The sequence below is a fragment of the Bemisia tabaci genome, chromosome 6 (genome assembly GCF_918797505.1).
Source record: "Bemisia tabaci chromosome 6, PGI_BMITA_v3".
NCBI lineage: Eukaryota > Metazoa > Arthropoda > Insecta > Hemiptera > Aleyrodidae > Bemisia > Bemisia tabaci.
In genome coordinates this window covers 11,556,063-11,572,158 of record NC_092798.1, presented here as the reverse complement: position 1 = coordinate 11,572,158, position 16,096 = coordinate 11,556,063, and the positions used below count along the sequence as shown (strand labels likewise).

Here is a 16,096-nt window from a genome sequence, read left to right as displayed (position 1 = left end):
AGAATCAACCCACAACTTGTAAATTCGTTATAAGTTGGCCACATCAGCAGTTGTTTTGCATCCATTAATTTGGCAGAAATGGATAACATTTGACAACAAAAAGGAACCAGCATGATTGCAGTGTTGTAAAAATGTTGCTTCTTCATAATTATTTGGAATCTCTTAGAATAGCAAACAATTCTTCTTCCGGTAGCAAAAATTGTTAACTTTGAAGGGAAATAACTGTGTAAATTTTGAGCATAAAGTAGGTATTTTTAAAATAAAAGAAGAATATAGAAAACACTGTAATTGCGCTGGTTCCTTTTTGCAAAATGCTGTCCATATAGAGAGCACAACTGAGGTACCTAGGGTACCAGGGTAACTTGGTGAGAGGCTCTGTGTGCTGGACGGGTGTTATGCTTAGGCATGAAAATAAGTTAAGTTCTCTTGCTGTTCACACTTCACATGCCGATAAAAATAATCATACTTGGTGAAAGAGGAATTTGAGCATGGTAGAGGGAAAACAGCTACGAGCATAGAACAGGCTCGCTTCTGATTGGTTTGTCTGCCATATTCATCACAGATCTGTACGAAAGGCTTGTGCACAGCTCTGTTAATGTGTGCGTTTGAAATTGAGGATCCATTTCATAGTTGGTGTGCATAAGCTCGGTCAGTGGTGAGAGGAGGTCAGATTGGTACATCACAGCTCATGGACTTATCATCCCGAATTGCTTTGCTGCGGCTACTATGCCTATACCTGTTTTCTTCTATTATGAATCAGAGGACAGTATTAAAAATAAGACAAAAGAAGATTGGTTTTTTGGGTTTTATTTTAAAAACGTAAACAAAACTATGAGGTTTCCATGACAGTGGACTCTTCTGTGTACTTTCCTTTGTCCTTTTGGAGAGCGGCCTTGGCAGCTGCTCGGCCCTTTGCGCGCCTCTCCAAAATTTTCTTCCTGTCCTTGTCCATTTTTAATTTTACAATAACGACCTAAACAGAGAGAAAATGTCTTACACACTGAAAAGAACTAGGAATGATGAGAGCATGCAAAAAGTAAGAAGTTAAGTCTCATGTTTAACTGAAAGAAAAAAAGGGGCAGGTATGACACCTTCGTTTCTTGAGGTTAAGGAAAGTATGATTAGAAAATTAGAATTTGAGTCATAAAAAAACAACGCTTTTCTTCATCCCATAGTGGTGCAAAAACTTCGCCACCAGTGTTACTAGCAACTTATGATGGAGGAAGTTAAAAGGCCCAAAATGAAAAGAACAGCTAGCAACATTAAAATCTAGTGTTCTCTACAAAGCCACTGAGAAAATTTTTCAGGATCTTTGGAAAAGAAAAAAAAGAATGAAACAAGTTAAAACTTTTGGAGCTAAACATGTTGAAAAAAAAAGAGGTCCTAAAGAAGACTTCTTACATCCCTGTAACCCAAAGAATAAATTGAGGGTGGCGATAGCGTATAATTTTAGCAAACATCCACTCTTAAATTGAAATATCACAACCTGATGCCTGTCTTACATTTTCGTAGAAACACACACTTTTAAAGAATGAAATAACATTTCAGAGAGTGCATTGTGTTGATCTTTTGGGCACGTGCCCATTGGGTAAAAGGCAAAGAAATGGGTGAAGAAGTTTAAAATGATCAATTCTTACATTAGAAGGATGGATTCCAACATAAACTGTTGCGCCGTTGGCTTTTTCTCTTTGAACTCGTTCAATGTTGATAATGAACTTTTTCCTGTAGACTTGTGTGACCTTGCCAACTTGTTGTCCACGGTAGTGCCCTCTTACAACCTGAAAAAAATTAGTAATTTGGATATTGGCATTTTTTCGAGTTTCATTTGATGTTACAGAGAAAAGTTCAAAGCCTCTGAGAATGATGTGAAGAACTGTATTTTAATCTGAGACCACCTAATTTTGAAGCTGAGATGACACGAAGGTTCCAAAATGAACAGGAAAATCTCTATTCATACAATTTTGCCCACTTAATTAAGACTAAGAAAACCAAATTTCCTGGGGAAAGGGAGTTTCCTACTTGGTCTTTTAGTTTCAGCATACCAGTTCTTCATATTAAATGTTACAAGTAGGCTATTCCTTGGAAATTTTGCAATTCCGCTTCAGGACAATTTTTAAAAGTGTTTTCTAACGATTTAGATAAGAGCAGTTGATAAATATACATAGAAGAAAATGGAATGCTAGATTATCAAATAGGACTTCAGACGTAGCCTACAATGCTGCATTCAACTTTCTGTACAATGAACGCCCATTCAACCTCAAAATAAAGGTTTGAAAGCAATGATCTCATCTCAGGAGAAAGGTAGCGTACCCTTCTCCCATTAGGAGGCAGAATATTTAACACATGATCTACGATCATAGAAAAATTGAGAAAATCCAAAAGGAAGGCTATTAGAAACATAATCAGAAACTAAAACGGATGAAAGAATCATCTCAGAAAAGAGAGAATCGTCTGAGGATGCAAGATCGGAGCCCAGCCTTCAACTTTCAGAGAACCGTCGAGCTTCTTGCTGATCTCACGATGCAAGCACCCATCAGAGAATGGAATCTGTTATCATCATATGAAACTTCTTTCAGATAGAAATGGAAATGCCAAATGAATCTATTGATGATGGTTAAAACGCACTTACAACTGGCTTAGAAAAGAGATTCAAATGACTTAGACTTTCGTTTTTCATGATTCTAGAAATAACAAAGAGCTATGCTCAACAGAGTTTATAATGAAAACAGACTGAGGTGAAGGAAAATCGCAGAATTTTCACCCGCTGCTTGGACCCTGCTGGGCTTTAGGAACCAGTTACACTGGGACCTAGTTTCCCATTAAGAGGGGCTCTGTTTTAATCCGACACCCTGGAATGTTTGCACAGAACACTGCATCTACAGTTGTACAGTAAGGTGTCATCATTTTCTAAATGTACTCAGTGTCTGGCTTTTCAATGACTTTCTCATTATGCAGAATCAAAGGCAACCCATGCTGGAAGTGAAACGCTCTGTTTCCCTATTATTGAGGCCGAAGGATTTAATTCAGAAATGTCAGCACCAAACTTTCGTCTTACGATGATCTGCCTAACAAGTGTATTAACCCACGACAAGAGAACCTTGCCGAGAGCAAAGAACACCTGCAACAAGACCATCATCAGAGAATGGAATCTGGTATCATCATTCATTTCACAAGGAAAAATGACGATCGAAGCAGACCAAACACAGAACCAAAAACAGATGGACAGTATTTTGAAGGGTTAAAGTGATTGAGCTAAAGTCTCTTATTATGCATGGAATGCAAAGGTTCGAGTTATCTGCAGTACGGCTAGAGATTAGGATTGCATGTGATTGCTTGCTGACCTCCTCCAGAAAGCGGTCCAAACGTTTCATTAGAACGCATAGAATAGGCTGCACCGTAGCAGTGAACCAGGATAAAAAAGTCACGCAGTTTATCAAGATGCTCTGCGGTTCGGATAAAAAAGTTCTCTTTAAAATTTTGAGAAGATCTGACTGACATCAGCAAGAAATCATCGTCAAAGATAATCTTGTGGGCAAGTGCTCTTAATCTTAGCGAGAGAACCTCACCAGGATCAAAAACACAAGCAACCAAGAGTATCATCTGAGAATGGAATCTGTTAACATCATTTGTAAAGTCATACCATAAACAACGGGGGTTCTTTGAATCTCTTCTTTTTGTGCTTACATTACAGTTCCTTTGGTTATTACTTGGCAACACACACTAATCAATTTATTCTTTCGATGTGTGAGGCAGTTATTTCTGTTTGTGTAAGTTTTTAGTATCGAACTGATAAATTATCGAGAAACTGTAAGCTCAGAAACATAAGACTACCTTCAAAGAAAGCAAAATTACCCTGCACCCTAACTAAATAAATAAATTCGGACTTTCATGACTAGAGGGTGCCGAAAGTCCAGTATTTCCAGGAGATTTCCCTTGGAATCTCTGTTCTACCATTCAAAATAAGTCCCTGGCATTTTTCAGAACACTAGGTAGGAACCCTATGCATACAAGTAGAGCTTGACAAGATAACTTACCTGAACTTCATCATCCTTCCTGACGGGCATTCGCCTAACATTGTACTTCTGCCTAAGTTCTTTAGAGAGGGGTGCGGACATAAGCTTCCTCCTGATGTGGGAGGGAGCTGTGAAGTGGTCCTTCCTGTTTTTCCTCCGGGAGGATGTCTTGTATGGATTGATCTTCATCTTGTATCGTACCTGAAAATTAAAGAAACCCAATGAATAAGCAAAAACACCAGGACTATGCAGATTTCAATGAAGGTTGGATCATGCTCAATTTGTGGGGTAACTGGAGGTCGCTGAATCCACTATTTTTAGAGGGGCGGTAGTCAAATCATCATGATATTACTGATCATGCACTTTTGGACTGAATTTATGTATGCACATCTATTGTGTAGAAATGGCGGTAGTCCAATGGATAGACAAGCCTAACTTGACTGACTTTCTCTTCTGGAACTTATGAGCAATTTTTTAATAATCCTGAAAAAGTCGGTTTTTCGACTTCCGCCCATTTGAAAATAGTGGATTCACTTAATGTAATTGCTGACAACACATTTCCCGTTCATCTTGGCATAGTAAGCGCAGGGAAAAATCAAGATGGCATCTCTATTCACCCGACACAAAAGCCATTCGAATAGGGACAAAACCTCTTCGATGACAGATGGAGCTCGCTCGTCTGTAGTTGAGAGGGAGGTCAAGAATTTTCAGTGTCACTTATTGGTTAGCTAATAGTAAGTTCTTCCCTGCTAATTGGTGTTGTTCTGGAGCTGTTCGAGATTAGTGTATTTATCGCAACATGGCATATGAGCTGAAGTCTACCTGCGGCGAAGAATTACATGGCCTACTTAAACAATTATCCAATGCTCATGAGAAGTTCAACAAACTAGTCATTCTGAATCCCATGGTCCAGTCTAGAGTAAGAGTCAGAACAAGTATCTCTTCGACGGAATTGGAATTTCCTACATTGATCCTGACAACTCATCTTTCCGGGCTTGCTTCTCACGGTATCAAAAGAGCAAGTTAAACTTAAATCAAAATGAGCAGAAAACGAGAAAACCTGGCAGTTGCGTGTCCTGAATCAATGAGGAGATGGATCGGCTTGGCTTACCGGGAAAGACTTAAATAGTTATTCGAATTACGGCTGTCTTCAGTGAGGCAGAATGGCTAACCTCAAACCAGAAGCAACAATAACACACACTGTACGAAGACAATCACGTATTAAAACACTGCAATTGATATCATAATTTGCAGAGTGGAACATGCGTTTTCTGATAGAATTGCGAAAAATGATTTTGAACCTCTCATGAGCACTTCATGGATAGAAAATATTCACACGGCGGCATCAGGGCCCACACGGCAATACCTGTCACTTGGGGCTGAAATTACGGCTATTATGACAAGAAAATCGGGAGACTTGGTAGACGACGGAAAATAAAGACTAATTGATTGAAAATAACAGAGTAAATAGGGTTTTAAAGCTTTGAGGAAGAAGGATTCAAATGGATAAAGAAAGTTTCACATACCCGTCAGTACACTCAATATGACAATGGCGGATCGGATAACGCAAACACACGGAGCACGGAGTGGATAGGCACATCGTTCGCAGCGTTGTGGCGCCCTTTTCAAATTGTCGGGCAAAGTGCGGATAATCTATCGAGCTAGCTATTGAGAAGTATTTACACAAACCTGGACCAAAGATGTGTTTCATGAAATTTATTTCCATAAAATTTCATGCGGTCTAAGAGGGCCAAAATTCCGGAAATCGATTGGATTAATTTTTGGCACGGACAAAGGACAAATTACCTGAAACGGGCTATGCACAGATTGTGACTTGCGAGTCGCAAAATGCGAAGGTACCTTTTTTGCAACATTTAAGAGTCTACGAACAAGTTTTATTTTACCAAAAGAAAACTAACGAAAGGCACTATGGCACTATGAACACATGACTTGATGCAAATTGAATTTTTTTCCAAAACCGATTATAAATGACTTTTACTTTTTACATGATGGCCATTTCGGGCGGGCCGAATCTTCAAGTGACTGAAACTTCTTTAACAGTTTAATACATTTAAGTGCTGTTTTATTAGTAGAGCACTTAAATATTATTACTTATATTCTTCTCTCTTACTCATGATTATTATATATATTCTTACATCTCTTCTTCTCTCTTCTTCTTCTCCTGAAGATGGGCGGCCTGAGATGGCCATCGTGTAAAAAATAAAAGTAAGTCATTTATAATCGGTTTTGGAAAAAATTTCAATTTGCATCAAGTCATGGATTAAAAAACAGTTGGATAAGTGGTCTTGGAGACACACAGGGTGAGGAAGTAAAAGCTTATTCAAAATAAACATTTTATTAACTTAACAACAACAAGAAAGCAGCAACAATACTTAAACGATTATAATTTCTTAAATTGATGTTTTAACGACGAAAGTCTCCATTTACATCATTTCGAGAGGCAAAATATTTTTAATCCCCAATTGATTACCATGGAAAAGCAATAATGGGCTTGGCACGCCCTAATCTTAACCTTGGATCATAGCGAGGTAGTGCAGGACACTGGAAAAAATGAAACACGAATTACAGTTCTGTTAAGGACAAAGCAAAAATGAGAACTACAGATCAAACGAGAATTATGGTCAATTTGTAAACAACAGCTAGTACTTTAGTTGGAATATAAGGCCAATAGAACATCAGGAGCATTTGCTTTTAATGAGTGTAGCTATTTCTTTGAATGATTCTTCTTATCGATGCTAAAACTGCAGTAATGAGTATCTCAATATGCAGCAGCGCAGATTTTCCGGCATACTTTATTTTCTACATGGAAAAGTACAAAATGTCATTTTTTTTAAACTTCAGTGATTTTTCTTCACAATGTAAAAAATATTCTGCACAAATTTTGAGCCGTGATGTGGCTCTGGTTTCCTTTTGTAAAATAAAATAGGAGCGAAGATTTTGAAACACTGCAATGGAGGTATGCATTTTTCCAGTTTCACTGTCAATATGTCGCTGCTCACAAAAAAAAGGGACCTTATTTTCTGTCTCAAGTTTGGAAAAACTCGTACCTTATACATGAATACCACAGGGTTGCCCCCAAAAATGAGCAAATAATATTGCCTGACAAATTTTTGTAAAATTCCCTGAAATTTGACAATACACTAAGTCGTCAGAGAGCGCCATTTCCAAACCCAAACGCTTAACATTTCATGTTTACAGGGTAAAACATATTCTAGAAAGCAAAAAAAGACGGTTTAAACAATTTTTTCGGATACTTTCGTTAATTCCCTGACACTTCCCAGTTTTCATTGAATTTTTAAAATTCCCTGACATTTCCTCGTTATATCTGACTGTGACAACCCTAGTTATACTGCAGAGGAGTTGGCACAGACCGTTTTGATACACTCTTCATTTCTCTTAACGTGAAAACGAGTAAAATAGAGAAACAAAAGAAGAAACTTAAGGTCTTCCTCATAAAATTACCTACTTTCCCTGCAATTTTTGGGTGCCCTTTTTCTCTGCAGTACACATATTTTAATCATCATAGCACATGTATTCAAAATGACCCGTAAAGAGCCTCCGACTCACTTGTAGTAATTAAATGTGCCAGTGCATTTAGAGAGGCATCTGCTCATCTTCGACGGGCACCTAATTTTTACAAATTTTTCTAGTCATGACTTTTCTCTCCAGATTTTTCTAAGTTTCTCAACCTGATGGACACCCTGACATCGATCATGCTCTTGTTTCAATGTGAGAAAACATGGAAAAATGTAACTCACCTGGTGCTGATCCCGAACACGAATAGCTTCATCCATTTTTGAATCCAGAATAGCTCGTCGGTTTTCATGACTTGGGTGAGTCGACATCCACTCTTCAATTTTTGGCGCTCCTGGTAGACTTTTGTCATGCATTTGCATTTGTGCCCAGAACGCACTGGCTTCTCGCACGTCAAAACAAGCCTGTGAAAAGGTAAGAAGCTCTAAATTATAAAAGGATAATGGTACCTTGGTCGATTGACCTGGCAACACAGGATCAGAAAGTATTAGACTGCTTCCCAGTTGGAAATTAATCACCCTAATGTCTGTCCAATATTAGTATGATGTTAATCTGATAAGAGAAAGTTGTCATTGTTACCAATGTGAAGGCAGAGTGCTGACTTAACATCATACTGATAGGAATTGCTGTGTGAGACAAAGTCAGTCTAAACAGTCTAATGTTAGACCAACTCACTCCTACTGGGCAGAGGAACTACTTTTTTTGCAAGAGAGTTCAATCCTTATCATTGCATCTTGAAAAATACTCATTCTCTCAAATTTGAAGAGGGTTGCATACCTACGCAAAAGATTGCATGATTTTCAACCACTCTGCATACTGTAAAATTTTAGGGAATTTTACAATAATTTGCCAGGAATTTCATTTCCTCATTTTTGTAGCATTCCTGCAGTATTAATATCTAAGATACAAGTCTTTCGAAACTTGAGAGAAAAAATAAGGGTTCAATTAGGTGAACAGTCAAATATTGGCAGTGAAACTGTAAAAATACATATCTCGATTTCAGTGTTGGTTTGGTCTTCATGTAAAAAACAAAATAGGAGCAAAGATTTTAAAACATTTAAACAGGTGTTTTAAAATCTTTACTCCTATTTTGTTTTTACAAGAAGACCAAACCAACATCATAGCTTGAAATTTTCACAGAATATTTTTCTTGTAGAGAGGAAAAATGATTAAAGGTTTCAAGAAATGCCATTCAGTAGTTTTTTATATAAAAAATAAAGTACGAGGAGAAATTCACAACGCTGCAAACTGAAATTCACCTTCCAGTGGTTTCACCTCAAGGTATACTACTACAGCAAGGACTTAGTTTCATACAGACAAGTCGCCCCAGTTTCACAACTTCATAGGAAACTCAAGATGGCTGCAGTCATGGGACACAGTTTTTCAATTAAAAGCAAAAAACTCCATTTATCCAATTTACTTTCTTGCTTTTTAAGTCAAGTTCAAGATTTTGGAAGTACTTTGGTTGTTATTTTTTATTTGAAGAACTTAGGCATATGATAGCGGTCACTTTGAGTCTTGCATGGGAGATGAGAAACTGAGGTGGCACAACTGCTTCAAATTGTGTCTTTGCTGTGGTATATTTTTTGAAGTAAGAAGCTCAAAAATGCATTGATTTTTTAGGTCCATTTCTATTACAACTAGATTTTCAGACAAAAGTTTGCAAGGATCCAGTTTAGGACAAACCTTTGCTGCCAGCATCAAACCAACAGTGTCAGCTTCAATCTCTAGTTTGCGATTGAAAGGCAACTGGAAACGGAGACTTTGCCAATACTCTGCGATGCCATGCGCTAACGCAGCGAGTGTGGAGGGCAGGAGTGCCCAGATGAAAACGATCGGTATTAAGAGAAGCAAGTCCAAAACGTGCATTTGACTAAGAAGTTCGGTCTAGAAAAATAGGAAACAAAATGAACATTACTCTGTAATTATTTATAGTCCCAATTGAAAAAAAAAAACATAATGAGATTTAATTAATAAGACCCGCTATAAAAATCTGGATAAAATACAAAAAAAAGATCATCCAAGTTTTCAAAAAATGAGAATTGATCTGAAATGAAAAGGAAAAATTCCTACCTTAATTATTAGAGATTTTATAAATAATAGCCTGCTTGTAAAACAAATATTACAGTCATATTGTAATTGTTTTTAAGGGAAACTGACCAACAGTTCTTGATGAAATTTTCGGTAAATTTTCTGCACTCTTGTTAAAAAAAAAAAACAAAAAAAAACCAAACCCAAAATTGCAGGGAAATATTTTGATCAGTTTTCCTTGAAGAAAACAAACCATCACCTGAGACTCTTTTACAATGCAATGGATACATGCCCTTTTCGCGTTCAGCCATTGAATAACTTGAGCATTTTTCAACTTTTTTTTGTGCTGAGATATAGATTTTATCAGATCATTTACTGAGGAGAAATTCACGCAATCTGTAGATTTATGTGAGATAAAAAAAAGTGAGAAAACTCACCTTCATCACTTCCAACTAGATCATAACTTTTACCCTATTCAAATGTCTTAACTTGGTGGGCAATCCTTGAAAAATGCATGGACCATACATAGGCTTTTCATTTGGAATGAATCTTCCTCTTTAGGAGAGGCACGGATAAAACTGAAAAGATTAGAATTTAAGACTCTGCTCTGCCTAATTAATAAGTTTCTACCTGAATTTTCACTACTTTTTTTAGAAAAAAAAATCATTGATTTTGTAAAGCATTACGAGGAAACTTACGACATGTTTCAATAAACAGTGAGACATTTCGTGGCCAAGAACGATTCCAAGTTGATCATCATTGAGGCATAAATCAAGCATCCCTGAGAAAATGAAAATGGAACCATTCTGTAAACAGCAGCACAACAAATCTGATTTTTAAAAAGTCAATGAATTGTGTTCGTGGCAAAGCACAAATAAAAAACTTTAATTTTAAATAGATATTCAGTGTTTGGGCTTTACTTGCTTAGTAAGCCTTCTATTTTGTTTCTACTCGACTCGCATTTATATCCTTGTTTAGGACACGCACCACTATGATTACTTGAGATCACATGTAGATCCAGCAGGTGAACATGAGGCTCTCAGCAGTCGCATTTTAAACATTATTCTTAATTATGTTTTAATTTTTGGACTCAATGAATCCTTGAAGGATTTGAGAATAGGATAGTTAAAATTGCTAAAATTTTATGAATGTTAAAAAGGGCATGAATTCAATGAGTGAACTTGCCTCTTACTTCCAGAAATGTGATATTTTCAAATTTTAACAAGCTACTATTTTTTTAAGTTTAAAACAACTTTTTACTTGACAAACTAGCATTTACCATAAGCTGGAAAAAAAAGAATGCTTTGAAATGATTTAAATTGTGGACATTGCTTAAAATGCGTTTATTAAAAACTGAGAGAAAAAACACAATCATAAATCATAAGAAGCCGGAAAAATAATTAAATTTCTTGAGGAAACTTACAGGCAAAACAAATGCATTAACTTCGTCACTTTTCACAACAGTAACTTCCCATTCATGCTTGCGAACTTCAATTATATCCTTGTTGGCTAGGATCAACCGATGCGCTACTCTCACTACCCTTTTGTAATATGGATGAGTTATCGGTACGATTTCATTTCCGTAGGCATTAACAAGCTGAAAAAGAACGTCAGAGATAAATTCCTTCAATGAGGATCTTGAAAATCATAACTAACTGCTCGTATGACGAATGGACCACTATCTAAAAGGTACCAAGACAAACATTCTGATGTATGTTTCTGCTTCAAATTTTCATGTAGAATACGATTCGCCCAGCGAAAATTATCAAAACTAACTCTTGAGCAAGATATTAACGATGTTTTTTGGCATTGGTTATGAAAAGTTTAAATTTCCTGTTCACTAAATAAATTAGAGACTATGTGAATCAAATCAAGCACGACAATAGTTTTCGCAGGCTTCTTACTCTAACAGTGTTCCTTCCCTGCTCTGTATTGTTCAAAGTGTAAAGAACATACAGCAGCTGAGCTGAATCGCTGAGATTGCAATCACCGTATTTTCATACCACAGAAGCTATAAAAGTAACTTCAAGTGTGCAATTTAACTCAAGTAGAGGTTTTCTTTCAAGAGCGGGAGGTTTGAGTTCATGCATCAAAAAAGTTTGATATCTTGGTTTACCTTCTTTCAATAATTTCTGTTGCAAAAATCAGATTCTAAGTGAAATTCTGAGAAGAAAACATATATCACATTGCTTAAGATCGCACCTTGTCTAGTAGTCAATTGAATTCGAACTATTAACATTAAATTAAATGTAATAATGACTTGGTATGAGGCTAATAACTCATAAATAGAGCATTTAACACAGATGAAAAAATTAGAAAAAAATCCACCAAATACTAGGCAATAGATAAGCGTACGATAGACGATGATGTACAGGTTATAAGTGCTCAAATTGAAGAATGCAAGATGAACAAGCAAAACTTACTTGCAACATATCAAAGACTATGCAACTTCATACATACGCCAAAAAAAGCCTTCTATTCTCTATTAGAGTATTAAATACGGAATAGGCTACACTAAAGGATGAAAATATCGTAGAGAAAATTCTATGATCTTTTTTTAAATAAATTTTGTTTTGTATTTTTTGCAATTGTAAATCACTCTAATTGCTTTCTAGGACCCATTTTCAAATTTATACTGCTAAATTTCACTCAAGATTGGTAAAAATTATCTTTTCTTTGACACTATTTTGAGGGTCTCCTTAAAACTCCCTTTTTCACGATGTATACCAAGTGGGGCCTCTTGATGGAAGGAGCTGTTTCAGGAACAACTATGAGTGCAACCCCTCACTTTTGAGATAGTGAGAAAATATTAAGAAAAGCCGTGTGGAAGCTTGGCAGATTCTATACATCTGAGAAGAAGTATGAAGTCCTTTATCTTTCAAGCACATACCTGATCCCTTTCTAGGTTGGCTAACTGCTCAATTTGATTTTCTGAGAACATTATAAAGCGCTTTCTTCCAGTGAGGGGATCCTCTTTCAGATGGGTCACATAGTAGGTAGAGCCAAGACCGCAACTTACAACAGCGCTGAAACCTGCAATGGATAAGTATACACATTGAAAGATCATCTCATACAAGAGGCCAACATGCATCAAAGTATGAGTAGTTCCTTACTTAGATGGTAAATTCTGTCTCTTCTAGGTACATACATAAAGTTCACAGATATTTGGCTGCTTACAATCACTTGTAAGAACGGAGGAATGGACCCCTGGAGGTGCCTGTTAAAGGATTTTGATGTATATTTTCTGACCAAAATTTCACTCACAATAAGATTTGTGCAACAAAAATTATTAAAAGTAACTACTTTCCAAAATATTAACTTTTTTTATGCATAAATTCAAATTTTCCACTCATCAAAAAACTATACTGGAGTTAAATTGCACAATGATGTTACTGCAACAATTTCTACAGAACGAAAATATGGTGACCTTAATCTCAGAGCTTCGACTTAGCTGTTGCACTTTGTTTACACTTCGAACAACACACGGAATGAATAAGGCTCGATTAAGAAGCCAGCCAAAACTGCTGTGATTCTTGTAGACTCTGGTCTTTAGTGCGAGTAGGAATTCAAATTTTTTGTAACCAGTGCCGTATAAAAATGTTAATATCATGCTTAAAGAGTTAAAATCAGTAATTTTTGCTGTGGAAAGTAAGCTCTGTGTGAAATTTCGGCAGAGTAACATACATGGGTATGCTTAAATTTGTAGCTTCTCTATGGGCCCATTGAATAAATGGAAAATGTTGTGGAAAAAATTAAAACTAAATAGTGACATTTTTGTGTTGTCTATATAGGGAAAATTTTACAACAATAGGCTGGTGCTACATCAAGGCGAATTTATCCTTATTGAATATTGAAGGGTATGAGAAGGCTCTCACATCTACACCAGGCTGACTTTTGCATGGTCATTAAAGAAATGGGCTGATAAAGCTACCCAGAGAATTCCAAACTTTTGAGGAGCTTTTTCAGGCATGAATTTTTCTTCACTGTTCAATGGTCAATAAAGCACCTGATATTTCTTACCTTACTAATCTGAACAAACTTTTTCATTGGAATTCTTTGAGATCGTTTTTTAAACCTAAATTTCTAAACAAAATGACCCGAGTAAAAGATATTAAAAAAAAAATAAGTATTACCTGCATACTTAGCATACTTTTTGCTAAAATTCATGATGACAGCTTTCTTTTCAGCAGGCGTCAATTTTGCCCACCATTTTTTCAGGGATCGGCCTAGGAGCATGGCAAAAAGCTTTAGGATAGGACGCAGTATGACTATGATTACCGGCGGGACAGCTTTTCTTGGGTTACTTGTGTGAAAGTTAGCTTGGTTCCGGAGTTGGGAGAACCTTGCAATCAATGATCCCCGACTGTTGTTGACATTGACTAGACTTGCCCATTGAAAACTATACAATCTGTGGCCCCTTGAAATGGTTGTGTAAAGATGCAAAAAAGGTTTTTCAGTAGCATACAATTTCATGGAGGTATTTGTGTTCAAACTATTCCAGTAGTTTTTTTCTAGAGGGCGGTTCTTAAAGGTTGCGACCCATTTCTGCTTGCACAAGATGTTGGAGTGAGCCTTTTGCAGATGGGATTTCAGGAGCATCGTGATTGAATTGAGATTCATCTTTGAAGGATATTTGTTTATTTCTAAATTTTCTTACGTTGAGAGTTCAGCTGACCAAATCTGCAACAAAAATCAAGGTAATGAACACTTGTTATAGATTTCCTTCTATCACAAAAGAAAATTTGAGGGTAATTAATTTTTTCAATGTGAAGAGTAAGTTGGCTTGTCTTACAAAGCCACAGACAAGTTGACCTCCTTTTGCTGTAGCATGTTCATATTTTTGCTATAGAGGCCAACCATGCTGAAATAATTTGCCTTGTTGATGGTTAAAATTAAAACAGTTGTTCAACTTTCTCCTGAACATAGAGTCTTATGGAGACATATACCTTCAAACCTCTTTTTCTTGTTTAAGCTTGTACAACTTTCCGAATTTCGGTTAAACTTGACTCAAATGGTATCATAGGTAATGCCTAAATTATAAGGAGAAAAATTTTTTTGACAAAATTTTGTTATGGAACCGAGAGAAGATTCAAACCTACAAAATAGTGTAAAAAGTGAATTACTTTCATGATGCTTTTAATCCCTGTGCATGTTAGCAGCGCTCCGTAGATCTACACAGGACTTTTCCTCCTTTCTTTATGTACTCTTCTTTTTGTGAGGGTTTTAATGTGCTGCATTTTACATCTGCATTTGCTATAGTTAAACCAAGTCAAAAGAGACTTGGTAAAAATTAATGCTGACACTCTAAATCCTGCTAGAAATGACTACGTTCTCAATTCCAAGGCCTTTCACACATGCTTGGGAGAGGCAGCTTCCTGATTTTACTTCTCTGAGAGATTACCTGCAGACTGCTGGATAGAGCTTGAGCAGTATTTTTATGGATGAATAGAGAGCCCATGAAAGATCTCGTGCAGAAAAACAGCATACTTTTGGTGAGTCTCTCCTGATCTTTTGACTTACGAGCTTGTCTGAAAGTAATAAAATGTAAAGATCACAATGTTTTCAAGACTGAATTACAATGGAAATGAAATAAAGTATATGTATTGACATGGAATACTAGAGAGTCTGACAAGACAGAGATAAGCCCCACCCGAACGGCGAGGTAGGTACGACTTCTCTTCATATTGGACAGTGCTTCTTGATCGAGTCATCGTTCCACCCACGGTAGAAATTGGATTCATTAAAGTTGGGCTCATGAGATTTAAATAGGTATGAAAAAATTGAACTTTGATTTGGTCAGATTTTAGCCTCCAAAAACAAAGGATTCCAGAATTTTTAATAGTTCCGCTTGATCAGCATCGACACCTCAATTTCATCATTAAATCATGGTAAAGCAGCTGAAAACGGCAGGTCCTACATTTGAAACACGGAGGTTGCATTCGCATCGATTTGGGTGAGAAGTAAGAGTAGACTTGGTATTATCCATCAGAAAAATACCAAAGACTCCCGACGCCATGGATCTTGTTCAGTTAGTTGACAAGCTGTCAGGTATACATACAGAATGCAAGATGAATTACAGGACTACAAAGAAGCTATTATCAAAATTTGAAAGTAATTGAGGTAGCTTCAGCTTTGACTTAGCTAAAGATGGAAGCAGAGGGACGACAAAAGTTGCTGAGTGTAATACCTGATAAGAATTGCTTGCGACAAAAGCAGTTATACAGCCAGACCAGAAAATCATTCACCCGAGACAAGAATAAAACAGTTGCTCATCAAGTTTCTGAGCAATGACATCACTATCTTTTTCTAGACATCCAAAAAAATATCTGAGGGAAAACCGATTTTAAAAGAAAACGAGACGAAGAAAATTTGGAGAGGACGATTTGTCACTTTCATCATGTCATAAGGCAGACAAGACACTCACGAATGATAACAAAAACCTAACCTCGAAAATCAGCAGAAGATCAGCAGCGGGAGGTGCGGGAGGAACAGTGAGC

At 36.7% G+C, this 16,096-nt stretch overlaps 2 protein-coding genes across 3 annotated transcripts; both read right to left on the bottom strand.

Moving 5' to 3' along the window:
* Positions 1-791: 791 nt before the first annotated feature.
* On the bottom strand, positions 792-5,677 carry RpL26 (ribosomal protein L26). Of its 2 annotated transcripts, none has more exons than XM_019053876.2 (4): positions 5,540-5,677; positions 4,035-4,214; positions 1,638-1,778; positions 792-973 (listed from the first exon to the last, which is right to left on the bottom strand). In XM_019053876.2, the coding sequence occupies exons 2-4, from the start codon at positions 4,200-4,202 to the stop codon at positions 830-832; spliced, it is 453 nt and encodes a 150-aa protein (XP_018909421.1). In that variant the 5' UTR covers positions 4,203-4,214; positions 5,540-5,677; the 3' UTR covers positions 792-829. The 2 variants fall into 2 exon arrangements, with proteins under 2 accessions (XP_018909421.1, XP_018909422.1); XM_019053877.2 differs by lacking the exon at positions 5,540-5,677 and adding an exon at positions 5,380-5,530.
* A 673-nt stretch (positions 5,678-6,350) lies between these two features.
* LOC109038641 (metalloendopeptidase OMA1, mitochondrial) lies at positions 6,351-16,019 on the bottom strand. Its single transcript, XM_019053765.2, has 9 exons — positions 15,787-16,019; positions 15,001-15,127; positions 13,733-14,279; positions 12,490-12,632; positions 11,023-11,196; positions 10,298-10,405; positions 9,255-9,455; positions 7,793-7,972; positions 6,351-6,575 (listed from the first exon to the last, which is right to left on the bottom strand). The coding sequence occupies exons 3-9, from the start codon at positions 14,217-14,219 to the stop codon at positions 6,501-6,503; spliced, it is 1,368 nt and encodes a 455-aa protein (XP_018909310.2). The 5' UTR covers positions 14,220-14,279; positions 15,001-15,127; positions 15,787-16,019; the 3' UTR covers positions 6,351-6,500.
* Positions 16,020-16,096: the final 77 nt, after the last annotated feature.

Excerpts from the sequence above, each read along its gene's own strand:
- RpL26 (XM_019053876.2), bottom strand. The coding sequence starts at position 4,202 with ATGAAGATCAATCCATACAAGACATCCTCCCGGAGGAAAAACAGGAAG. Across the intron at positions 1,779-4,034 it reads GGAAGGATGATGAAGTTCAG|GTTGTAAGAGGGCACTACCG; the intron begins GTAAGTTATCTT and ends AATTTTTTTCAG. Across the intron at positions 974-1,637 it reads TTGGAATCCATCCTTCTAAT|GTCGTTATTGTAAAATTAAA; the intron begins GTAAGAATTGAT and ends CTCTCTGTTTAG.
- LOC109038641 (XM_019053765.2), bottom strand. The coding sequence starts at position 14,219 with ATGAATCTCAATTCAATCACGATGCTCCTGAAATCCCATCTGCAAAAG. Across the intron at positions 11,197-12,489 it reads CCAACCTAGAAAGGGATCAG|CTTGTTAATGCCTACGGAAA; the intron begins GTATGTGCTTGA and ends GTTCTTTTTCAG. Across the intron at positions 7,973-9,254 it reads GTTTGATGCTGGCAGCAAAG|GCTTGTTTTGACGTGCGAGA; the intron begins GTTTGTCCTAAA and ends ACCTTTTCACAG.